General features: G+C 38.2%; 1 protein-coding gene across 1 annotated transcript in view; it reads right to left on the reverse strand.

The window, feature by feature from the left end:
* The window catches only part of ALK (ALK receptor tyrosine kinase), a 201,341-nt gene that overhangs the window by 97,177 nt on the left and 76,229 nt on the right, over positions 1-27,935 (reverse strand). The window contains exon 4 of the mRNA XM_026048109.1: positions 3,596-3,723. Coding sequence (XP_025903894.1) covers positions 3,596-3,723 — 128 coding nt within the window. The remainder of the gene's footprint in view (positions 1-3,595; positions 3,724-27,935) is intronic.

The raw sequence follows: 27,935 nt of genomic DNA on the forward strand, positions 1-27,935 counted from the left end.
AGCTTGTCCAAATGCCTACTTAGTGCCATTAGATCTACAGGAAAACCAGCTCAGAGGAATTACACAAATAGCATGGGCTACTCCAAGGAAAATGTAGACAATCTGCATAACTTTTTTTTTCTCCGAATAAAGGATAATTATTACAGACTTAACACAAACCTACTGAATAATTCCCATCAACTTCAATCTACTCTAGATAAGTCCTTTGGCAAGTAAGTGCCTTGACCATAGCACTCATGCCAAAGGCAATTCTCCAGCTTTCTTTAAATAGAAATGCTTTGGGCAGATCAAAATAAGCATTATGCTAAATGTAGGCCCTAGGTCTCAAACAGGAGCAACTGCTTTGCTTGCTTTCAGTACAGCCTTAACTTAGCTAAAGTTTGCACATGCATTACAAGAATGAGACCACTGCAAAACTAGCCACTTAGCTCTGAATGCAATGACTGTATTTCGGTGTGCTTTTAGTAGCCACTGAAGAAGCTATTGCTGAGTGGATGCAAGCATTAACTAAAGAAATCAACAAAACACAGTCTGTCCCCTCTCCAAAATAAATATTTTTAATGTTGCCTATGAAACTTGAATCCCTGAAAGCTAAGTGCCTCCTCTTGGACAGGCTAAACGTCTAAAATAACTGCTTTTAACAGCTGTGGAGCACCATTAAATCTTTAACGTGTTTTATAAGTACTTGATCTCCATGTCCCTTTCCTTAAAATGGAAAAAAAAMCACCTTAGAATCAGTAAAGTGAACATTACCAGGTAAACCATTGTCTGGTCATTTACGTGTGCTTACTATTAACCACTTCAATTAAGATTTTTGGAACTAGGCTAGCAAATTAATTACTTTACAACTGTAATAAAATTAGTAAAAAATTAACTATCATTAATAAGTCAATGCATTACTTAGGAAATGAACTCTATTTTTATTACTAGAAATTATCATCAACTATAAAATGCTGCTGGACTAATTACTTGTCCAAGGAACAAATTCCTAACTGCCATTATTAAGTTATTGTATTACTTCCCTGTAATTTTTCTCTTTCTTTGCACTGCTATACGTACTGCTTTGAACAGTCATTTAAAAGAAAGAAAAATTGTGCAATCCCTACTTTAGGTTTCACACTGACAAACACTATCTGCTTCTCATTTAACACAGTATTTGACAGTCAATCACGTGCAGGACCATGGATAATTTTCTTTTAAAAAAAAGAAAAGCACTTAAAACCATAAGCCCATCTTGGATGCACAAAGGTCTGTGTGAATCAACGCTAGGTGGTTAATGGGATACATGAGATGAATGGTTGTGAGGAACTACARCAATGGTAACACATGCCCTAAAAACACTTTTAGCTGATCCCAAGTACTCTTTCAAATCTCAAATGAATCCAAGACAAACAAAAAAAAATAAAAACTTCCCCATGTGCAAGGGTTTCCAACTTCCCATCAATCTTGATCAAGAGCAACTGCATGATGGGAAGCAGGGAATGTGAAGACACTTAGGATGACAAAGGACTTTGGCTGTCCAGTATGCTGGAGTGTTGACTGCAGCAGTGAGGAAAAGACACAAAGCAGCTATGGCAACAGCAGATTTACGTTTCCATGGAAGAATACTTCATCATATTTGCAACAGCATCTGAATGTAAATCTTTTAAATTATTTTTCCCCAATTCAGTCCCAAATAGACGGATATTTTTTCAATTCAGCTGCAATTAAAATGCCAGTTTGTGAGAGATTTTGTCCATAATTAGAGACCTTGCAAACTGAATGTTCCAATATTCAATAGCAAATTGCAAATCCAAGCCATCACCTTCCTTCATGACCCTCCTAGCATCTAATTTTAACCAAACCTGAATCCAACTATGGAGCTAATAGCCTAACATCTTAAATTGCCTGTGCTCCTCAATTTATTTTTAAATTGCCCATATATTCTTTAATAAGTTAAAAAATCAGAGCAAAGGCTTTTTACCTGTTTCTTAGCTGTTTCTTTCCCAAATTTGCCTACATTTTATGTACTTTATCGGCATCAAGATATCTAAATACCTAAGTTGCCCAAAGGCTTTAACTAGAAATTTCAATTCAGATTTGTCTTTTCTTACTCTTTCTGTTGCTTCCTCCAAGCGAGTGGTGCTACCTTTGGCTGTTGATCTCTATCTCCTTTTTAGTGAAGGGACAAGCTAACASATCTTTGGCTGTGCACAAAAGGCTTAGTAGTTTCAACCAGTTGAAAAAAGAACAAGTATTTTTATTCATTGCAACATTACTCAAACTGCCTACTGTAACACAGCAGGGGAGAAGCCMGGGGAGTATTGCTAAAAATCTGTAGGCACTACAGGAGAATTGTTACTCCTTTAGCTCACAATATATTTTAATATCCTCAACAAGTGCGATCTGTCCCGTTTCAACGCAGCCCATAGCGCCCTTCCTTAGCCTGGCCGCCACTTAAGGCTCTCCTTCAGATGTTCCTGAGGAGAGGATCTCGGGCCCTTCGCACAGGCTGACTATTCCACAAAGTTCGCAATCACAGAATTTGTGACAACAAATTGCAAAACAAAAAGTACTTCTGCATTTGAATAACTTTTTTTTTTTGTTTTGGGGTTTGAGATTTAAAAAGAAGCATTCCATTTTAAGCTTGCAGAGATACGTAGAGGACCTGTGCATTTTTGCAACACGGCAGATACATTCCACGTTGCACTCTCCACACAGGGTCGAGCTGTTCTTTCTTGGTGCCTACTTTGGGTATGTACAAACAGTGCCCACAATAAACCTCTTTTAATAATTGGCCTTTGTGAACAGGAACCTGAATAACCACAATAATGTTTATTTTCTAACAGACTCTCCTGTTCTAACAGACTCCCCTGCTCTAGACAGCTTGAAAAGTCAGACATGTAGCTCAACTCATTGGTATTCCAAATAAATAAAATTGACAAAAGGTAMTGTGTTAAGTGCTATTAGCAGTAACATTCTTCACTGGAGTGCAACCTAAAGATTTCAGTATGATTCACAAGCTCCATAAAGATGGCAGAACTAAAATGCAGCTGCTTCTGGCACGAAGCACTAAATTTACATACATGAATTGATAATGAAGCTTGTATTTAAAAAAAGAGTAACTGCCATTAAGGTTGCCTATTATTGAAATTTCACAAACTACATTAAGCTATTAGGGGTTACTCAGTACAACTGCTTTGAAATGTTTCCAAAGAAATGCACAGTTTAAAGAACCAAGCCTTTCAGAGCTCTTAAAAAAAAAACTTTGAAATTTATTAATAGGAACTTCAAAAAGATGAAGATGGCTTGCTTCCAGAGCAGGAAAGTGGTTGTTTCAGTACTGCTTAAGTTTTCCCCAAACGGAATTTTCTTAGAAATTCTTTCCCAATGGGGATTTTTTTTCTTGTTTTAGTCACTTTCAAGAGGTTAAAAGCTTCCAAGAAAACTTTTTTTTAAAAATCCTCTGTGTAAGGGACTCTGTTTTCTTTATTTAAATGATTGATCTGACTAGCTACTTCACTCTGTGAAGGCTCTGTAATGGACAAAAATCATACTCCCCTCCAAAAAGGATCAAAACACGAAAAGCTAGAAGCAATAAAATACAGTATGTTACCTGTGCTGCAGTTCTTCATTGCAAAGGAATCGACAGCCGCTACACTCTTGCTCCCATTAGTAACGTATTCCAGTGAGATCCGAAATGGCTTCTCTCGATGTCCAACTCTCCTTTGAAGCAATATCCATCTGTTCTCATCAGGAGGAGGAGGGAAAAAAAAAAAAAAAAAAGAAAAGAAAAGGATGTGAGAAAGACTACTTTGTAAGGACCAAATCCCACCAAAGCAGCAGCTCAGTTCTACACATGGCTAGTCCTATTATGCCTCCTACCCTTATGTTCACTCCCCTCGTGGTGCTCCGTGGTCAGGGGCCCTTCTTTTCCACAGATTCTGCAAAAACAAGTTTCCAAAATGCACCAGCAAACTAACAATAATTTGTGCCTGCTACAAGAGTAGAATCAGCTTCAACTGAAGATCCCACATGGTCAGCAGCCAGAGGACCTTTCTGCATGGCAGAGGCAGACACACTGTTCATCTCAGGACTGTAACAGTGCCATTGCGCTGTGCGGAACTCCAGGGCTCGCAGCAGGTGAGGGACCTGCCACCGGGTGCACTAAGGATCTAAATAAAGGTCCTAACTAGGGCCTTAGTGACAACTTACACTGTCCAGCTCTCAAAACACAAATACAACTTTTCATGATTTATTATCTTTCTCCTCCCTCTGCCAGCATAAAATATAAAGCTAGACTACCAAGTTTCATTATTTTTTTACTGTTATCTTCATTTCACTTTTCTCATCCTCAGACTTCTATGCTTGAGTTTACACCTTCAGAAGACGATGCCGGACCCTGCTCTCTCCTCCTCCTTTCCCCTCCCCAAATGTATATTTCATTTTTATTAAAAGCAAAGCATTGAAGATGTTTTAAATGCCTTCTCTGTATATTATTTAAGTAGTACTTCAAGTTAAGTGTATTTTAGGGATTAAAGGATAAAAATTTCTCCACAGGTGGAGTAAAAAGAACAACTCTAGGTTTAATTTTCCACCGTGAAACACAGAAGCATCCATATCTCATGGAAATTGTTCTTCTCAGTTTCAGAAGACTGATGGATTTTAATTCCAAGTACGCCGTGGCCCTCAACAATGATTTCCATTTCTGTGCTACCATTCACCCTCTGGATAAATGTGCCAGGAGTTTTAGGAATTGCTTCTCTGAGTTACTGGTGCAATAACTTTAGCTTGAAATTCTCAGGCCTCTCATAGTTTACCACAGAAACTTTATTAATTCTCAGAGCTGTTGCCAAGCAGGTATTTTATATCACCACAATGCAAGACTGGAAAAGACAGACCAACTCAAGTCCAGATTCATTATAAAATATATTAATATTCTGCAATACAAATTCCTAGCAAAGGGTTATTTGAGATTCAAAGATTCATGAGCAAATAACAACAAGTCTCAGTCTGTTTCATCAGAAATCCCAAAATARATGATGTGAAGATGACTAAGCACCATTAACTGGTGGATTTATCAGGGATACTAACTAAAGCTACTGGCTCAGTGCAGAGATCCATTGCCGAAACAGAACAAGAGTCCCTCCCTCCTGCAATCAGTTCACGGCACAATAGAGACCAATCTCGCCATGTCTGCATTTAACAAAACACAATGTCTCTGTTTAACAAAATCCTATTCATTTGAACAGAACAGACTGAACTCCTAGATGAAAAATGCTTCAAACTTTAGACAACTTCAGAGCAAAGTATGAATGGCAGAATTAGAGAGTTGTAATGGCTACTCCCTAGCCATGATTCAGTATGTGCACTACCAGAAGCCTTTAATACCAAGTTGATGGGAGAAGGGCATTGCAAGTCCACTTAGAATACCCTTCTCATTGAGAAAAACAAAACCAAACAAACCCCACAACTTGTGTGAATTCCAGCAATTTCTTGTTCCCTTAGCTCCACTCTTTTGGCCATAGAATAAAATGTTTGTATCTGGCAGCCTAGCTCCCTCATATGCAAGCAGAGTTACAATTCGAATTTAATTCTCCAAATCCATGTTCTCTCTTACTTAAAATATGCCTATTGTCACCAACACCTATCACAGTAAGTCTAGGAGGAAAAGTCAATATATCTGGGTGAAGACTTAACTCTGTCTCTTTGGTAAAAGGCTAAGTGTATTTGGGGGACTGCAAAACTAAACAGCAGTAAGAGCAGTTGCATCATAGTATTTCATACCCAAATCCACCTGCGAACGATTAAGGTACTGAAAAAAATAAAAGCCGATTGTTGAGAATGAAATCTGGTTAAAGACACTGAAAACAAACAAACAAGTCTTGTCGCTAGGACTCTATATAGAGATTTTTTTTCTCCTGTACTAGATGAATTGGTGAAAGAACATAACTTTCTCCATCCTACATGCAACTGCATAGTTAGAAAATAATTTATAACAGGACCTAATACTTCTTCTATACTGATCCAGACTTATGTCAAGCCTCACTATTAATGGGTACTGCAAAAAGTAAGAACCAAGCAAAAAAATAAAAATGTTTTCAGAAGATGCAAATACAGTTCCAAGAGACAAAAAAAAGAAGGGAAATAATAAAATGAACCAAAAGAGATTCTGTAGACTTTTCTCCTATTACTTCAAACTATATAATAAAACTGCCTGGTAATTGCTTGTAATTATCAACTTTAAATTCATTAGAGCTTATTGATCTTAAAATTGATCTTAAAATCACTTAAAAGTAATCAGAGTCTGATCAAGATGATGTACTCTTAAAAGAATCTATTTTCTAAAATGGCAACAAATACATTTCCCTGAATATAAACACAATGAATTGTTTAGTTCAAAGTAGCTAATACTTGATGTGCAAAACAATGTACCAAACTCTTCTGCTTGCAGACCATTCTACTTGAGAGAGAAAAACAGTATGCATTTTACTCTATTGATTTAAYGTCAGTGTCTTTCTACCCTTTTCTTTAGCTTTTGCATATGCAAGACATAACTGCTGGTGGCATACAGAAAAGATCTTTATTAAGGTTATTGGATCAGATCCTTAAGGTCCCTGAGACATTAGGATTCTACTGCTTCCAAGAAAACTTCCCAGACTTTCTCTTAAAATGCCTTCAAAAAGGAGTCTTAGTGAAAGCTATGCCTTAAAAATGAAGAAATAATCATAATTATTTCCTTTCTTTTTACTCTCCAAGGAAAAGGCATTTTAAAAGCATTTAGCTTGTTGATAAAAGCGTGCAGCCCTGCCTGCCTCACTTGTCCCAGGAAGACACAAACCATGTTGGGAAGCAGGCAACTGGGGCCTTCTTTCTAAGCACTTTTCTATAGCCAGGCTACTGAGAATTGTACAACTGGGAAGATATCTCAGTAAGACAGGAACAGCTTTACATTTTGATGACGCACAGGTAGCCCACGCAGGCTATTTCTACATCATGCTTATCCTCGGATAGCACACAAAATCTGCCATTAAGGTCTAAGAGTTTCGTTGCTAAGAAGATCTCATGAATTCAAAGAAAGCTACAAGACTGATATGTAACCACCCTGCACAGGAAAATTTATTAACATGATAGACAAAAAAACTCAAAAACCTCAACATACACACACAAACCATCACAGGAAAGTCTCTTTTCCTGTTAAATTCCATGGGAATACCATGGGTATTCCATTAATACTTTTCCTTATCTCTTTTCCAATTGCCTTGTAGAAAAATCATTGTCGCAAACTTTAGAACTTTGAAGTTTGACAGTTGAATATTGTAAAGAATTTAATCAAGTAATCTGAAAGAACTGCAGCCTCATAATTTAATCAAATTCTTTTGATTGCAAATTAGAATCTTTCAGTGGGCTTTAGTAGGGTCACAGACCCAGGAAGAAAGAGCCCAGATAACAGAAGAGATACAAATGCTTGGTGAACAGCAAGCTGCTTTTCAGCAGSATCGGCACCGTTGCACTGGGCTGGAACTTGCTAAATGGCAGGGCTATTACAAGTTCAGTTTTGTTTTTTAAATGTCTGTGAGAGGAGTAAGCCAGGAACTTGTAAGTAAGAATCCTTGCTTTCCTTGCCAGTTTTGACCAAGTGGGGCTGTGAGATGAGAAAGTATTGCTCTTTGGGGGAGGGTTTCTTTTTAATGAAGGAACAAAATGTGACATTACTCCCTCTYATCTTCTAGGCAATTAGGAGAGCTCAGCAGGAGCTCCACACTGACATGACAGCACTAATTCCTCTAGTAAGAGATTACAGTAAAACTACACAACTGCACTGGACTACATCCCTCTGATGCTGATCCCTTCTTTCCACGCCACAGCTAAACACTATAAGGCAGGGGCCTTATAGGCTTTCTTCCACCTCCTGAGTAGTACACGCCTGGGGATGCTCTTGGGATGCTCTAATTAGTAATTGTATCTAAGATGCAGCATCAAAACTGATGTGAGAACAGCTCAGCTTACTTTCCTAATGCACAACAGCTCTTTAGCATCATGTCCTCTTGTGCTCCTCTCCCTGTTTGCACTTGATTACATTTCCTTTAATGAAACCAGGACTGCCAAAAAGGAGATTTCACCATATGAAACTGAACTATAACAACTGCTGGCAGTCAAGGCAACCCTAGCAACACTCAACATTTATATTGCCCATTATATTTTTAGAAGCTTTATGCAGACCTCACAGGCCTCAGCAAAGAAATCAAAGTTATTTCTGAGGTAGGTTGAAGAGAGGTAAAGAATGCTATACAACTCACCGGCAGTCACGCTGTATTTCTGAAGTAGGATCAGARATAAAAATGTCTGTATCTTAGTCCTAAATGCTGATCCACTGTATCATGCTGCTTCTGATGAGGGCAATTAAATTTCATGCTTCAGGGAGTAACTTAATTGTCTTTGAGGATCAGAAAGAAACTCCATCCCCTCAACCTGTTGTACAGCACTACACATTTTTCAAGTGTACTGGGGAACAGCTTTCATTTTTGTGTTTAAATACTAAATTTAAAACATAATCTCACCTTTAATACACTCAAATACAGTCAAGGTTTGAGAAAGGCAGGTGGTCTTTTCAAAAAAAGAGTAGTGGGAAGATTCTGATATAGCTGAGCTCCCAATAACAGGGTCTTGGAGACCAATTAAACAGGATTCTTCACCTYGCCACTCAGCAAGGACTTTTCAGCACACAGATAAATTATAAATATCGTGTCTGCTCACCAGCTATATGGTTGAATTAATACATGAAACATTTCAGGTCAAAAAGATGAAAAGAGGGAAGGTTTTATTTGAGAAAACACCTATGCTCAACTCTGTGTCCTTTCTAGATACGTTGCAATTACCTAGCAGCTTTTAATAACCTAGATTTCAGAATAAGGATTCAATACATTAAAGAAAGACTAGGGGATAGACTGCTGGGACCATAAGGTGTGGCATTCCCATCCACTGCAAGACAGTCTCCATCCTCCTATAACAAGCCTAAGAGTCTTCTAAAACCCAAACATAGGGTTCAAATACACAAAATGCTGTCAGGTTAAAAAAAATACATCAACTGAACTTCAGAAATTCCTGGAAATCAGAGGCCAGCAGATAATCCTCAGCAAATGCTCTTTCCCAAACATGTAACTTGAGTTATTCTCAGTGTTTGCTTGCAACACAGAGGTGASGGACATGCAGTCTGCGGCACAAACTAAAGAAAGCAAGCATAGTGCAAAATAAATAGAAAGCAAAATTTCTTCCATGAAACTGTATGTTATAGGATGACAATCCTGAAGCAGTATGAGGAATAGCACAAAAAGAAATTGCAGGGATGAAGATGTATTTTCTAATTAAAAAAAAAACTTTCAATTTAATTTCTTTTGTACAGATTTTTGAAAGAAACAACTAATCAGGAAGGATTTGAAAGAGCCTGAAATAAAAATAAAAATAAAAAAAAAAAATTAAGCTATCACTGTTCTATAGAAAATATTATAACAGTTACCTGTTACTACGTGGCAGGTTGAAAGGCTTTCTTTGATTTGTATGATGTGACCTGAAATGGGGAAAGACCTTAAAAAATAAAGAGTCTAGAACGATTATCTAACCACTATATTCAAACAAATAGAAAGTAGGAGGCCAGCTTCTACTTTTCTTAGCCATGGTCTATTAGAGGTTAGGCTGACAAGGCTTTAGTAACAAATTTCCATTTTAAACTAAGAGAAACACAATAAAAGAGATGCATGTAGACCTTTCATCACAGAAATAATCACAAAGAAATGTTAGCATAGTTGGTAACAATCTTGCCATCTGGAACAAATGCAGGAATAATACGTACTAATTACATAGGTCCAAACAGGAGAACTATTGCCTACGGTTACCGCTAACTTTTGCCAGACATATCAGTCTGTTTCTCTCTGAAAAACAGAACCGCAGCGGGTCACGCTCAACACCCATAAAGGCCACCAAGGGCAGGTGACAATATTTGCCACTGCCGTTGCTCACAAGTTTGAGCCACTACCTGGGGTCACAACCTCACAGAACATGGAGCACAGGGCTATTTTATGAAGCCCGGCATACACGCACTGAAGAGCCTCCACATTTGGCAAACACACCTCCTTTTGGTGTAAATGCAAGCCTTGACACGTAACATGCCTGGAAGGCAGACTCCAAAAGRAGCTCCTGTGTAATTTACTGATTTCTCACAGGCAAGGACAAAATTATCAATGAAATCAAAAGGTTTCTCCAACACTGATCTTAAAACACTGCAAAAAGGAGATGATTTTTACTCTTTGCTAATAGAGAAAGCAGACATTTCGGGTTTTTTTACGCATTCCCAAAGCACAGTTCTCCCAATGCTTTTTGTCTCAGTATCTCATTAAGTTGTTTTTCAAATTCAGTAAGTCTTTTTTCGTGACATCAGTAACTACAATTCAGCAACATTCACTGGGAAAGCTCTCACCTTCAGACACAGGTCTGGGAGAGAACTGCAGCATCCGCAGAAGTCCATGGTCATGGAGGAGTCACGGCTCCTCCTGCCCTTCTCTGCTGCAGCGTGAAGGGTGCCAGTCCTCTCCAGACTCAAAAGCCAAGACTTCCAAGAAAGTTCACTCATACTAAACAAAGACGGGAGATAAAACTACTTCCCAGTTCCCTCATAAGACAGAAATGGGATGAAATATCCCCAATACGGTTTTCCTGAGTGACAATGGAAACACTGAACTTGGGTCCAAAGCTGTATACTCAATTTCTGGGGATACTGTCAGGCTAGATTTACAATACCTAGCTCAGTGAAAAAGCACAAATTAACCTAGGCACCATGTCTAGGGCCTGACTTAAACATCCAAAACAAGTTTAAGTGAAATTCTGAGCAAGGATGAGTTTCACTACAAGAAGTTTAAACAACATTTGAGCTCTATTGACAGAAAAGGCTGTAACTAATGCAAAACAACCACACAGGAGTACATCCTGCTGAGCTCACCTGCAGGCAACATAACCTGAGTAGCAACAATGCTGCCTTCATCTGCTTCATGTCACAGCAACAGTTTTTTTTTCTATGAACCGATTCCTAAAATTCTTCCTTTGCTCTTCTCCCTTTCCCAGACAGAATGATCCTGCAGGCCAGGCACTGCAGGCTGGAATGGAAAGGCTTCCAATCCTTTTATTTCTTCCCTTACTACTCCCCCGTGGGGACTGCTCAAGCACTTCCTTCAGAGCAAGATTTTGCCATTTTCATCAAAATTTAGATTCATCARCTCTCCAAGTCTCCCAATGACCTCTAATTTTCCTTAACAAAAATAACCACAAAGCTTTCAGGCTCCTTATCTGCCAAGAGCAATCAATACTGTTGAATAAAAAACGGACTCTGGATCACAGCAGCCCTTGCCTCTGCCTGGCTCAAAGGCTTTATGCATTTTCAGCTTGTTTCTGGATGAACCAACTCCTGGATAATGAAGAGCTTGGAAGCTCCTGCCCAACACTGTTTTGCATGGGTAGGCTGCCTCGGGACATGCTGATTCCCAGTCACAAGGAATTTAATGCTGCCTGAATCTGTATAATGTGCTGAGCTGAGCAATGGGCTGGAAGGAAGACACCATTAGGCTGAACCTCTGTCAGAGCATTCAAATGAGCGCGGCTTAGTCAGTAACTTCATCTCCACCACAGCACCAATGGATGCACCTGAGCTACCCACTGTCAGCTGAATTCTGRCTTTGCTGTTAGCCACACTTAGGAATTTTCATTTCCCACTGATGGAGCACACTGTGCTGCCATGATAAYAAAATCTTCTTTTCTTGAAACAATTCAGAAACTGATAGACTACAAGGATATTGAGGTAGGACAGCAAACTGGGAAAGGCTAAGGTTATTCCTGAGAGGTTTTGTTGGCTGCTTCAAGACTTTAGGGGCCTGAGATAGGAGTAAATGACAAAGTGAGTGGACATTTTAAGGTGATAAACACTAGGCCAGCCTCTACAGAAAGAAGCAAGGACTATTCTTTTCAAAGAAGTTGACTAATGGAAATAAGAGGCAGATCTGCCTGCAATAATYGTCCCCTCAACCTGCAGCCCTACTTAGCCTGTTCAACCAAAGCAATACCTCTGCAAATAGTCAAACTCTCTCTTACTTTCTGAGACTTCCAGAAAGAGTGTTTCACATGTCTCCAGGGTGCATTTCACCACACTGAAGAGAAGGACAGAGTATGACCTTCTCTTCCCCAGGCAGCATGCAAGTCGGAAATCCAAGCCCAACAAGTGCCATCGTCTAACCACAGGGAGTACTTATGGGGCTGGGCTCTGTTTTGCAGCACGCTTTAAAAAAAGGACCTATATGTGATGGCAGCTGCTTCATCCTTATGTGCAAAGCTCAGGAAAGGCAAGAGCAGCTTAGCCCATTACTGCAGCAACAAAGCAAGAGAGAAAGATGGGGCCTGCACAGGAACCACTGACCCAGGGCCTGCACAAATTAGTGGGAACCCCTCCCAGGAAGCCATTCTGTTGCAGCACTATTTCCAGATGCTCTTCTTGGTATGCAGTCATTTAAAAATCCGTGTATGCTGTAAACATAACGATCTTTTGATCTTGCTGTACTTTATAGTGATATGCAGTTTAAGTCATCAAGAATAAGAGAGAATTAGGATGTTTGGTTGCGCAGGTAAAATGAATTTAGTCCAAAGAGCTTTAGGACCTAAGCGCAGCCTTTCCCCCATTCTTTCATTTTTCTTCTCCTTTAATAATTGAGATTAGAGCAACACATGAAAAGCCATAACAAATTCTCTTCATTAGTACCATGTAGCAAGCATCTGCCTTTCAGATTCACATCTACAAGAGCCCACACCACGCAACAGAGCCATCAACATTTTTGAAGGTGAATGAATAAAGTACGTAGAGAGCAGAGCAGCTGTTTCAATTATAGCATTAGCAGCCCAAGCCCTAAGCACTCAATGCTCCTCGAAGCCCAAGGGTGGGCAGGGAACAGAGCCATCTTTATAGATTGTAATTAAAAGACCAAGGCCAATTGCACATTCAAAGCAAAAAGGCAGCAAATGCTTTGGTTGCAGTTGGTCATTTTCTGTCTCAGTCTTCCAGTTTTTCATTTTGCTCTGCAAATGTGAACAAACCCTCTTCCACAGTATGCCAAGTAAAAACAACTCCAGTGTTACTATTCTGCTGTTTATATGTTTCTCAATTTCTACTCACAAAAAAATCTTCTCGCCTCCCCTGCTTATTTTACGGAGACAAGTTCGTATCCTGAGGGGCTTAGTAGATGTAAAACACTAATGTCCGAACAGGTAATGCCCCATGTAAATAGTCGCACCATTGCAGCAAAAGAAATGGTGAATCCATATGCATTACATTTCACGCCTGCTAATGCAAACAACTGACATCCAAGTTCGCAGGCAGCGATACAGAAAACAACAGAGCTGAGTCAAAAACACAACTAAATTCTTCCTCTGAGGAAGCTTCTGTCAACCATATACACACAGAATGGACAAATAAAATTCAATTTTACGAAATCCTGTTTAAACAAAAGTCAGTTTTAGCCATGTGACCATACTGATGGATCATCTCCGGAACAAGGCCTAGCAGCCCTTTAACAGAGCACTAACACAGAGCACTCTCAGTTGACTGAAATCCTTAACATACCACTAACATAGCATCTGCTTGAAAGGAAATGCTGATGGTGGAGTCAGTTGCCCAGAGAGGTTAAGGACTCTCCAGCCATAAGGATATTCCAAAACCCAACTAGACAGAGTTTTCTTCAGTTTCATACTCAGAGTTTCAGTTCAAGGGAGTTGTTTTGCATTTAGCAGAGGGTAGAGCAATTATAAGAAAAAAATCATATCAACAGCTTATTGAAGTATCCCACACTTTGCTCCACTTAATATAAACCTTGAAAATTCAAACAGGTAAATAAGTATCAAGAACTATTACCAAACCTTTTGTCTAACATTTCAAAAATGCTCCCTCCTCAGATCACCTCAGAGGAAAAAAAAAAAATCCTGTTAAATGTACAGAAGTCAGTAAGTATCAGGCAGTCTTTGGGATCTCCCTAGGGGGAAAGCCTTCAGACCCCATTAGAAATCTGCTGTGTGCTTTTGTTTACCTTGTACTTGCTTGTTGAGTTACTATTCTGTGTGAACATGATGGATAGGAAGGAAAGAGAAAAGGTTATTTCTCCTTTCTACTATTCTTGTGTTACCAAAGGGCAACATTCAAAATTCAAAAATGTATGCATGCCTCTGTAAAGATGGCAGTGGATGGGGAACATAGAATACATTCAYGCCAGCAAGTTCATCTCTTGGCAAGTGAGGCAAAGGGCAGGAGCCAGGGAGAAGCAGAACCAATGAAGACTTGGAGAACTGCAGCCCAGCAAAGCAAATAAATCAGGAGTGAGGAGGCAAGAACATGTGGTAAGAGCAAGAGGGTCAGAATGAATGCAAAAGCACTAGCTGAATCAAATAACAGAGAGTAGAAGTTGCTGYGAAACATGACAGCTTTCTCTCCATCCTTCTATTTTGTGGCTCAAACAAGATCAGGAAACAGATGTTCTTTAAATTCTCCTGGATGGAAAAAACAAACTAAGAGTAGTCAAGAATAGTAAATTTAAACATTTCAAGACCACCCTGGGCTAACTCTTATCTATATAAACCTCATCTGCTTCACCCTTGTATTATTTTCCTTTCCTTCACCCCTTAGGTTGTCAATGTGCAGCCCTAAGCCAAGAGCAAAGCAATGCTCTGTGTCCTGTTTAGCATCCTCTAAAGGGCACTCAGCAATCCGTGAAACATTTCATGAAGAAAGCCATTTTAAGAGGTATAGCAATCTTTCTTGGGTGAAAAACTGAGCTGTGCAAATTACAATCCAAAAGACCCCTCAGTTGCTGCTCTTCTGCTTAGACAATCTTTATGAATGCTTCTGTAGTTAAAACCTTCACCRAAATATCTGCTAATATCAAAAAGAACATATAACTGCAAGTTAAACCAGAAATCCAATCTAAAAATGCCCAAGGAAAGAAAAAATACTAAACCAGAAGGACTTTTAATAATGAATTTCAGCATCATCAGTTATTCTGCGAAACTGGGAGACAGGTGTGCAAGAAAAGGGAAGACCAAAAAAAACAGGACAGCAACAAAAAGATGATGGTATGTTAAAGAAACAAAATACAGCCAAATGAGAAAAATAATTTGTGTAGAAATAGTCAATACTATTGAACTTTATCAAGTCAAGGTGTCAACAAAATGGTATGTCCCAGGAAAATTGCAGTGACAGCCAAAGTTGGGTGAAAGATATCTTCTCAGAACTGTGCAAATGACATGCACATACCTAACTGCAGTAGCCAAGGATGGCTTATTTGTATTTATGTGGTSTTAGATGAAATTCAGAGGATGGAGATTCACATTCACACCCTGACTATAATTCTCTCTCCATTTCAGGACAAGGTTCTCTTRAAAACCACACTAGCATTGTGCAGACTAAGCCTTCCAGGCTGTTAAAAAGTTACTTCTGAAGGTCACAGCTGAAACATACTGGCATCGCAGGAAGACATCTCTGAAGACATAAGACACACAGTTTCCAAGGATGCCAGTTCCACTTAATGCATTACAAGAAGTTCAAATGTCAGATAAATATCTGCAGTCTTTACAATCATGCCTGATGTGTAATGAAAATGGCCGGATCTGCTTCTGACCAGAACTATAATTCTTGTTGTGCTGCATTGCATCAACACCACAAGTAGCATAAAGACAAGTTCTACGAGCATTTGCTTAAGTTTCCCCATAAAGCTTGAAATGCATGACCTAAATGTTTCTTTCTTTTCTGAACAGATTTAACCACATTTAGCAAAGATCCACARGATCCACATAAGCAAAGTTTCTTGATGGGGCCTTTGGAGAGCTTGTAGCAGTTCTCTCAAGTGTAATTCTTAGGCATATTTTTGTTCATTGCTCCCCAGTTGCACAGAGCAGAGGAACAGAGTTGAGCCGTTTCCATGCAGCCTAGGTGCATTTCTGTGGGAGCAGCACGTGAAGGCAACAGGTGCCAGAACAGTACTTTGAGAYGTCCTTTCAGCTAAGCCTGCTAAGGAAACAAGTGCGAGCTGACAGCGAACAGCAGCTGTGTTCAGCACATACTAAATTCTGCAAGTTAAAATATTTCACTAGATCTGCCAGCAGCTGAACTCAACCCAACCCCTTTTTGAAGGGCTTTTGTGTTAAAAGCCCAATAAGAAACCACCAGGGACTCTACTGGGCCACTACCGGGAAAGGTCTTCAACGGGAGTACTCAACTTTATATTTGCTACAAAATCAAAGGCAAAGTCACCATTACTAAGAGAATTTTCCAAGAAAATACATTAAATGTGCCAGTTCCAGACCCAGCTTTCTTTCTAGGGCAAGTTGGATGGGAGTCCTCTCACAGCACAAACAGCCCCTGGAGTCTGCAATGGGAAAACACACTCTCATACTCCACATTTTCTAATGTGGAAAATATGCTAAAATAATTCTGAATTAAAAAAAAAAAAAAAAAAAAAGACACAGAAAAATAGTGGAACTATTTTCCACCAGAACATTGGCATTTAAAATTGTGCCACTCCCTATCAGAATGGGAGGCAGGAGTTTTTAGACAAAGGGAAATTGTGAAGAAACAAGAATCCATATATAAWCATGAACTATTTAAGCTTAATCTGATGCTTCTGACTAGTGACAATTCCCAGGTTTCAAAAATCTGTGTTAAAAAGCAAAGTATTGCAGAAACTCTGACCCTAACATCTAGGCTTTCAGCTGCTGCTTCTGAAGCTCTGAACTGATCGAACTTGTCCACTGCGTAGGACCCAGGCTTCGAGCCCAGGCAGCCAGTCTCTCCATGTACTGGCTGCTGATGCACTAGACAAGGCAAACGGGATTCAAGTAAAAGATCTAACTACAAGATTAAAGAAAATATCTATGAAAAACTCATCATGAACTCTTTTTCCACCACTAGGTTTTGTATAACTTTGTTAGCTTGGCAGCGACATATAAAATCACTGAAAAGACTGCAAACCTCTTTATCATAATTATTATATAGAGACATGCTCATTACTCACCATGAAGTAACTTTTGAGGATTTTTAAATTAATTTTCCTCTATTCATATTTAATAGTCTAGATTCTCTTTGGTTTAGAATCAACTGAAACTAGTCTCTTAGACTTTTGAGTACTCAGATGACATTTTGAGCATTTTGGGTGTTATTTACTTCCACAAAACCTGTGTGCAAATGCCTGAAGTGTATTCACAGGAGTAACGTTTCAATATTCTCACCCTTGACATCASAAAACAGAAGCACCACTTGGGAAATTTCAGTGAGGAACCAAGATACACCATAACAAGCACTAGTCACTGAAAATAGAGGAAAATTATTTGTCCACCCTCTTCTGCAAACAAGCGTATGGAAACTGCYAACAGAACAGGGAGTGAGGAATACGGAGAGTATTTGCACAGAGCGAGGCCATTTCTCTCTGTGTTCATAAGCAGGCTCTCGCACACTGACACCCATTTGGGTCCAGGCCTCCAGGTGCTATTTTCACGTATAGAAGTGGTACAACTGAGTCAGTGTGGATGCTGCTAGTTCTGCTTCACAGATGCATGAGGTCAAGGTAGGCTCAAATCAATACTGGTTCCTTAAAATGAGGAACAGTTTATCCTGAAGGAAGGAAGAGGCAAGAYGCAAGTAAATATTCAAGATATTCTTTGGAGAGGTTACAAAAGGGAAAAAAAAAAGGCTATAGATGAAAGAAGTAGCAGAACAGGTTAGCTGAAAGGCTAAAAAGACATAGCTAATGTGATACATTAAGATGCTCAAAGCATACCAGAGGCCTGGAAGGGTCAAGAAAAACTGAATGTAAAGTGTGAAATAAACACAGTTATCTTGGAGAGATATGTACGCAAGAAGATGCATAGAAATACAGAATAGCTTGAGGTTTCTTAAAGCAAACAAACATACATTTATTAGAGAAGACTAACTACTGATATTCTTTAATAGCAGACCTATTTAAGTAGAAATTCTAATTCACTTTTAATTGAATATCGAATCTGTTATGTGATAAGTATATATAGATGACATAGGAGACTGATACACATACCTATGCATAAACACACATTTACAATATATTAATGGAGACTACTCAGTTGGGGAGGATAATGAAACAGAAAAAAAGGGAAGATAAYATTCAACGCATTTGAGTCCACCTCTACTCAAGAATCCATGGTGTAGAATGAAAATGAGTTTATCCCGAGCATAAAATTCTGGCACTTTAACACTGACATCTTTAACAAGAAGCTGACCTGACAGGCCTCAGTACCATTTGCTAGCTGGCCAGGAAGGCTGCTTACAACCTGGGTCGGGTACCTTTCATGGAGAGTGGCAAATGGTCCCTCCAGGGGGTGCTGGGTACAGGCATTCCCCTGAGCAGAAACAAATGCCACCTTTTGTGCTCTGCAGTTGGCCAACTCCTGCTTTGCAGTATCTGGCCACATGCAGCCCAGTATAAACAGCAGACAGCTGTGGCAACTACCAYAGGGTGGTTCCTCTAAATTACGGGAAGGAAATAAAGACTTAATATKGCTTTTCTCTGACCTCAGAAATATAATCCTGTCCCTTCCTTTTGAAAGTCACACAAGACAGGTAAGAATTTGAAAAATCCATTTAAAAGCAGTAAACAGAAGCTCACTCTCACCTAAGTTTGGATCCAGCTACCGTGCTGTAACTCTGAAGAGGAACAGCCAAAGAACATACCCCGTGTTTTATTCTGCCACACAGTTCTCTGTTCTTGGCTCATGTCCCTTCCTTGAGTAACACAGATCACTGCAGTGACAGAGGGAGAACGAGAACACTCTGGAGGGTGGCTGCAAAGCTGAGAGCGATGACTTCAATCCACTTCAGAGCTGCTAAACGCCGAACAACGCTCATTATTTCAGCATTTCCTCAAGTCTGTATTGATTTCTTGTTTCTCTTGCTGTTCTCTCCTGAAAACGGTTCAGGGCAATTTGAAACATTCATTCTTCTGGAGTTCTGGCTAACATAATGTGCCTTGAGCAAGACTGCAATGAAAACCTAAYCTTTCTCTTTCTGTACATGATAATACAAGAGCAACAGGATCCATCCTACTTTATAAGATTTTATTAAGTACAGAGRGAGAATGATCTTATTTTATTCTCTTCTGAACTTTTCAACTCTTGAGAAAATGATTCTGCCTCTAGTCCATGCAAAAACAAAGCACCCCCACTGTTCTGACCATAGTGCCAGGGTGCCTGGGAGACACACGCTTTGGGAAGGTGTGGAGCAGCCCCTCTTAGAGGATCACTCAAGTTAGGTTWCTTTTCATGAGGAACTTAAGCAAGAATGGTCTCTATGGGCAGCACAGACAAATTCAGAAATTGATCTAAATACTAAGCAAGTCCAGAGGGTGCCCAACTCATATGATCTTCCGACCTCCTCCTTCAACATAACAGCACATACTGGAACAAATTTTCAAATATGAAATGTTCTAGTTTAATGCTCTGTGATTCTTCTGTATCATCATTAAATTACCAACTGAGCCAACAGTGCCAACTAGCAAAGGACTGTAAGAACAGAGTAGGAAAAAGTAAGATGAAGGATTACTATAATTATACAACAAGGTACTTTGTCCTTAGGCTCAGCTTACACTTTTACGAATTTTTGCTCCTTTGCACATACATCACAAATTTATAGTTACATATGTTGAGAAATGCCTCAGAGGTCTAATTGCTTTTTTACACCATTTCTGATATTGGTCTGCTCTTACTGATAGAAATTGCTGTTTCATCCTGCCAAGTGACTCAGCCTCCTAGCAGAAGGCTGACAGTTACCCATCCTCATAAGGAGTTTGAAAAATAACAGAGCATTAGGACCATGGGATAAAACCTAAACCAATGTTTCAGTGATCAGAATTATCACTCATAAAAAAAAAAAAAAGAGGTAGGATTTGTTAATATAGAAGTTTCAAACTTTTCAAAATTGTTTTGTTAGTAGGTCTAGAAAATTTCTAAATCTTTATTCCTAAGATTGTCAAGTTCCAGTTTTGAAGGGCACAAGTGAATGGTGTTAGCAGAGAATTAACAATAGGTATGTCCTTACTGAAGGAAAATTACAGACCACTCCAGGATCAATGTAATTTTGCACTAACTCTAGAAGGAGAGATTTAACCTAATCTAAATCTAAACTTAAGTTTTACATTTCAACAAGAAAAACAAAAGACAGATTGGTAATTGAAATAAGTCTTCTAGTTTACCCTTGTCATGAAATACAGCAGATTCTGCTTTCATTCACCATTAAAAAGCAGATCAATGAACCACTCCAGTCTCAGTTTTCACCTGTTCAACAACATGCAGTGCAATGACAGACCTGCKGTATAAAAATATTTTTGTTTTCAATATATTGATATTATTTCATAGAAAAATCTCAAGTATTTAAGTGTCATTTACTGATTTTTCATGCTTTTGATTAAACAGCCTCATCACCATTAGGCCAGTCTACTTTTTTCTTGCTTATACAAAGAATTAACCTCTCACCAATCCAGCAGCCAGTATGATCTGTAAAGAAAAGGTAAGCAGCTGTTTTCTTGAGCTCAGAATGTGAGATATAATGCCGAAATGACAGTAGAGACAGTTCATAGGCAGAATCTCACTCAATATATTAATAAACAAAAGGACAAGCAGAAAAGCGTACAAGATTTTATTTGCCCTTCTTTCTCAGCCCCATCCACTGAGCTGTCCTTCAATTGAACTCTACAACAGAGCCAAACAAGATTTTTCAAAGATTTGTTTTTCAAAAAATCCTGACAGGCTAAAGTCAGAGCATTACATATAAACTCGCATCTGGAATTTTGTTGTTGTTTTAAGGAGGAATCCCTTTAAGAAGTTTCCCCTCTCCTCACACAGAGGAGAAATTCTGCAATGAAAGTCATTGGAGAAGAGCTGAGAAGGATGAAGATATGCAGCGCTTTGTCACAGTGTCCTTATTCCTCAGAAATTATTATTTTTACAATAACTGAGTGGAGATGCTAAAACTATTTCTCAATATTCCTCACCATCTTGCATAAATTATCTCTCATAAATTTGTATTTCAATTTTGCTTCTGATTTYTATTGCCAAGCCTGATTTTTTTTCCATGATAAGTACTTGCTTCAGGCTAAATATTCTTGGAATTCTTTGGCAAAACTATTTTAGGTATTCCTAGAAGGTACACACAAAAGTTCTCAGGTTAAATATTTCTGCTCTTTTTTTTTCAAGTGCAGGGAGCTCAAAACTATGCAGAAGCTCACCTTTCTGACAGTTCTTCCACTATCCTTGTGAAACAAAGCAAGGACACTTTTTGAACATTTAGCATAATAAAACAAAAATCAGGTCACACGTGTCTCAAACTGGGCTCTTAAAAGTCAGTGAATACTTTTGAACCCACTTTTTTTTCTCAGCCACATTATGTAAAAGGACAAAATTCACAGATTTTACCGGCAAATGCTATTAACGACCTTATAGCAAAGATAATCATGCCTCCTGACTAAGATACTGATTTGATTCCACAGTATCTGAAGTATTCAAAAACTCCAGTCAAGAGGATGAGGGAAAAAAAAAAAAAAAAAGAAAAAAAAACCTACATGGAAATGAGCAACTTTGTCCTCTGAGTCTTGAATCATTTCAGCAAAAAAAGCCACAGAGCCATTAACTGAACAATGAGGAGAAAAAATATTACAGAGCTACTCATTATATGAGCATTATCTATCCTCTGCTGAATAAAGTATGTAACTTGTACTAAAAATACTATGATTCATATAATTAAAGACTGTATGATAATGAATATAATTGCAAGAGACTGAGTTAAGATTGGACTGGAAAACATTCTGGCATTTTATAAATTTTGAGTATTTCATTTTATCCTTCAGCAATATTCACATTTGAATGTGAATGTTTACATATAAGAATTAAATGGACAAGAACGTTAAGTAATAATGTCAGAGACCAATGTTCAAAGAAAAAAATGGATTTTAATCTCATTTTTAATTACAAGGTTTGAAAAATGAGATTACTTTGCAGCAGACGAGATTCCATGGCATTTTGGGTCAAAATTTGGGAAGCATCATATTTTGCCATTATGGACTAAAACTGAAAGTTGATGCCTTGAAACTAGACAATTGCCTCTCTCCTGCTATTGCAAGTAACAGCAGAAGCAAAAGGATGACTGACTAAAGGATATGAATGCAGAAAAACCTAGTATTTTAACATGCTAAGATTAGGCTGTTTTAGTTTCTTTCTAATTAAATATACAAAGGCAACACCAAAAGTAAACAGAAAAGACACACTAAAAGAAACCCTTTTTGGATGGTACAACAAACTAAGAAAGAAGTACAAAGGCAAAGAGCAGAATCAAGAGCAGCAGAGACCAGCCATCTGTTTTGGATTTTTTTCCCCRTCTCTAAAAAAGTATATTTTTTTACACATATATATGTGTGTGTGTGGGTGTGTGTATAAATGTATATGCATGCGTGTGTGTATTTTATATACATATACACACTTCTTTTCAGTTCATCTTAATTTAACTCAACAGATAAAAGATTAGGCAACAATATAAATAAGGAAAAGGGTGTCTGAAAATTTTATTTAAATCAAATCTCTGAAAGTAGTATTTTTTTTCTCAAGTTTATAGATAGAGAACTTCCCAGTTCCCAAGCTTATTGCCAGCCCATCCTGATAGACTGCCAAAGCTGTGCTCATTTCAGTGAGGAAAGCCTCCTACTAGCAGAACTGATCTCATGTAATATGAAAGGATCATCATACCCCATTTAAAATACCAATCCATTTTGAGATGCAAATTTGCAGAAGTGACAATTCTGTTTCATTAATACAGAACATGACAAAATCACAGGTAGGATAAATTTCCCAGAAAGCCAATCCAAAATTTCCCGTCTTGCATGTGGCCACATAAAGCAAAATAATATCTAGCTATTTATTCCTCGCTCTGAAAGGAAACCAAACAGAATTCTCTCCAGAAAGGACATCATATTCTAAAGCAAGACATTAAGCAATAGGGATAACTTGAATTGCAGCTTTCTCCCAAGACCCCTAAGGGTCTTCAAAACTGACTCTACATGGATTGTTTTATGCTCCTCTAGATTCTCTGCATCAGTGAATCCATCAAACTGAAACCACAGAGTTTCAGCATAGTTAATCACAATGTAGTTTTTGAGTCTGAAACTTAACTACGCCACTCTGGGCCAGGGATAATGGCAGGGAACACGTGTCTGTTTGAGCAAGGTAGTATTTGTGCTCTTACCACAAGGAGCAGTCAATAGAAACCTACACTCAGCATCGCACCCATTCTGGGTGACTGCAGGGACACCAGGGACAGGACCCTGAGGTTCCCAGGCTTTTTAATTCCCTAGCCAAGCCCTACTACCTTCTTGAAAATCAGTCACGTTCAGATATCTTTGAGGCTAGGCCTACATGTATTAGATACTCCTCAACACTTTCTTCTGGAAAAGTGGTTAACACAGAAGGATACCAACCTTCGGTGCTATTCTTTGAACTGCACCATTCCATGAGGTTTGAAGAGGGGGCATTTCTGTTTTAAAAGACATTTGGCTACAGTCCTGCCCTAGTGAGAAGAGAGTCAGATACAAGGACCTGCACATGAAGTTCTACCTACAGGCCCACAGGCAGGAATAGCCTAAAATCAGCATGCTAGCTGCACTTGGGATTCATCATTTGAATCCCTTCACAACAGTCTGAGGGAACATCCAAAAGAGAGATGAACGGATATATCTGCAATTAATCAGAGGCAAATTTAGAGAAGAGTTATTACCTGATACACATAATCAGAGAATGAGATGTGTAAGACATGCTTCAAATTAAATGCCATTGCAGACTAATGAAAAAACAGAGACTTGTTTTCAGTCTGACCAGTTCATCAGCTGCACTCTAAAGTTCAACATTTATCTATTTTCATTAGACCAGCAATGTTACCAGCCACATGGAGGTTCTAAAATCCACTGTGTAAAGCAAGGGAATTAATCTCAAAATTAACTAAGATGTTCTGGACTCAGTTACATCAGCATAAGTCTAGGGGGACTTTTGTTAATTGTGTGCATGATTTAGAGATTTGCATTTAGATTACCTGGAAACAAAAGKTGTCATGCACTCAACACTCCCTGTAATAATGCTTAACAATCCACATACAAAAATGCTCTCACTTTTGGTTTTGTGCATGTGTTTCCACTGCCACAAGAAGAAAGACTGCTTAGGTTTCCACCTAGAATATTAAAAAAGTATATGTATCAAGGGCACAATTGAAGTGCTAAGGACAATTTTTCATGCTTAGTGATTCAAATGATTTAAAGGAAAGAGCTGGATAAATCATCCTCTTCAAATTTAAAATATGAATATAAACACAGGCAAGTACTTCACTAGTCTACAGATGAGTGACTAACCATCAATTTTTATCAGGATTTTATCAACTATTTAACATCAGGATAAATGCACGTGAATTTTGTTGCTGTTTTCCTTCCCTTCTATCAAGAAATAAAGATAGCTCTTTTCTATCAGGGAATATTTATCACAGTTGATTATAATTCAAGATATCATATTTCAACTCCTAGAACTCTTACACCTGTTGCCCATTAGTAAGAGGGAAGAAATGGAGGGAGAACCTATCTCCCAGGCACAGTCTCTAGAGGCTGCTCGCCTGCCAACTTCTCATCAGACTGCGAACAACAAATATCCAAGAACGGAGTCCTGATCCCAAGCACTTCTGCCAACCACACCTCAAACCCCAGGAACATGCCAAGCAATAACTTACACATCCCCTGCCAATTAGGTAGCTCCCTTGCTATGGAAAAATGATCAAATAAAAACTTTTGAAAATAAAAATGCAAGTAGCACAAAACTGAAGTAACTTCCACTTTTACTATTTTCAGAAGGTTCAGAAGAAAGCCAAGAGAGATAGGAAACCACAGCTACCCAGTGTAGACTATTCTTTAATAATGATTTTCAAAGGATGGTCAGAGAGGTACTTGCTGTCAGACTGCAATGATTTTGACARAACATCTTTGGAAACAAATTTCCATACTATTAGCATATGACAAGGTTAAGTTATACTAAGATACTTTAAAATAAGGCATTTGCTCTGGTGCTAATGACCTTCACAGTCCGTCAACGAGGATTTGCAGGTCATTGCTCAATAGGGCAAAATCCAGAAACATACAACAGGAGTTCAATTTTTAATCAGATTCATATTCTGTGCCTATAAAACAGCAGGCTTTCATGGCAGGAATAGAATTTGCAGGTATAAAATTATGACTTGACTTGACAGTCACAAATTAGCCTAAAGTTTGCTCCAASGCTTATTGATTTAGACCATTCCTGAAAAAAAAAAATAGATACGTAATTATTAAACACTAAGCACAGAAATCCTATTGATTTTAGTAGATCAAGCCTTTATAGCCGTCAAATAACGACTGCTATTAGACAACTTCACATTATTCACACCTTGTTTAGTTTTAATTTTAAGGCAGAAGGAAGTACAACAAACAAGAGTCAGGCCACTTTTGGATGAAGTAATCTTCTTATGGAAAAGTTATTGAAACAAGTTTAACTCTCTTGAGTGTACTACCCATCAGAAAAATATTAATTTCACTATCATCCTCCATTTTCATCAACTTTACTGACTACAGAGGCTACATGCCATATAGTAGGAATGGTCTTCTTTTTATATTTCTTTAATAAATCTGTTAACAATAAATTAGGCTTGACCAAAACCATAAAAATGCATTTACTATAGATGAGATTTTAAAATGTTTACCCTGTAAACTCCAAGGAGCAACTAAAATTATTGCTGTTGTAAGTCTTGTTAAAGCCTGGTCCAGTTCAGTAAAGCATGTTATTTTCTGTATGTTTAGAATTACATCACTGTGAAAATCGTTTTTGCTTTAGGAATAATTAAATGAATAGTGCACCTTAGTGCACCTTAAAGTTGGAACACCAAGAAGCCACTGCATATTGAGTTATTTTAATTAGGAGGCAGTTTACATATTTCTTTACCTCAGTTTGTTCCCTCAAATAGTTTGGTAAAAATCTAAAGAGAGCTAAAGTTACTCTTTCCTTTTTTTTTCTTTTTCTTTCTTTTTTTTTTTTTTTTAAAAAAAAACTTTGTTGAAATTACTGCTTATAAATACTATGAATTAGATAACAATGGAGCCAGAACCTTCCCCTTATCAACCAGGGAGCCGTTTCTGCTTACACTTCTGACTAAGCTCCCTCTCTCACTTGTTAAGCCACAAGTGTCTATCCTGATTGCACATCCTGGCCACCACTTATTTCAACAATTTGAATTTTTTTTTTTTTAAGATCTGGTATTTTGATTATTAAGAGGATAGTTACTTAAAAGAAATAAGTAGGTAAAAGCATGATATGCACATGACAAAATAGTACGGCTTTGTGATGCAATTAGCTCTGTCCCCCACTTTTGCTGGTAGCATAGATCACAACTGTTTATAGATCTTACCTTTAGACAGAGATACTGCACAGAAAGAAGATAAAACATCCCACTGACAAAGTACTCATAGCATCTTAAAAAAAAAAAAAAAAAAAAAGCTTACAAATACAGGAGGAAAAGTATCTTTGATATCACATTTCCCTTACTAGAAAATATTAAGTCAAAAATTCTTTTTTTCTAAGGAAAAAAAGCTTAAAAAAAGCTTTAAAAAAGTGGTTTTAAAAAGCTTAAGTTAAAGGAATCCTAAATAAACAATTTCATTATATAGCTGGAAGTCCAGAAGTAATAGCTTACAATAGACCTAACAAGGCTGGCTTAGTTTTCATCAAAACCAATTACATTTATCATGTTTTTGCTAAAAAACACAGCATCACAACTGGCTGCCTCTCAGAGATTAATTTCCTATCGGCTTTTCCTACAGCTCAGCACCACAGAAAGCTGGAAAGCAAAAATCAAGCTGTCCTTGAATTCAAAAGTCATCATGAAGCAAATAAAAGTTGCAAACCCCAGGCTAACCTCCAGAACGTTCGAAGTGATACTATGACAATACAGATATTTAAAAAATTAAGTAATAATTCAAAACAATTCAAAACAAGCCACAATGCAGTATGAAGGCACTTGTCCTCTACCCTATTACACCAGACAGACTTCAGGGACAGTGAACCAGACAGCTCAGCATCTCCTCATGCTGGATGCATTCACTCCCATTCATGCACTAACACAGGTACGGATGAAATTACACTGTATTCAAGCTGCACATAAGATCTTCCCAGGTGCAGTCACGTACTGATAGTCGAGCTGAAGTGAGTGCTGCACAGCAGCAATGACAGCTAATTCAGTGCTGAGAGGATCATGTCTACACGGCACAGTCACCTGTAGACAATTCCAGGGGAGGAACACTGCTTTGCTTATTACTTATGAGGTTTGGTATTCCATAAGAAAAACAACTGTGCCATGCCCTATAATGATAAGCAGAAAATAATCCTTAGGAACAAACCCTATATTTCAGACAAACTTTTGAACTCAGAAGTTTCATTTGCACTCAAAATGAGCTATAAGCAAGAGATGCTTGAATATGAAAATGAACCAACTGACATTTGCTGTACACACCACTTACTAATAATTTAGAAAAGTGGATGGAATAGGTACATAGTCATCTACATTTTCAAATGTTATGTCTTGCCATCTCTTGCAAATTCATCAAAAGACCTGAKGTCTTTCTCAACGTCAGATAACTGTTTATCTCAAAGTTGCTAGCCCTCACACTTCTAACAGAAAAAAAAGAAAAAGTTTAGAAATACAAGGCAAAGTTTTAAAAGCTACAGGAAGATTAACAGGACTTGCCAAACCCATGATTTATGAACACTAGGGACTGGCAACACGGCTAACAAAAAGTTCTACTTTGTTA

The sequence above is a fragment of the Nothoprocta perdicaria genome, unplaced genomic scaffold, assembly GCF_003342845.1.
Source record: "Nothoprocta perdicaria isolate Ctin4 unplaced genomic scaffold, notPer1 scaffold_51, whole genome shotgun sequence".
Classification (NCBI taxonomy): domain Eukaryota; kingdom Metazoa; phylum Chordata; class Aves; order Tinamiformes; family Tinamidae; genus Nothoprocta; species Nothoprocta perdicaria.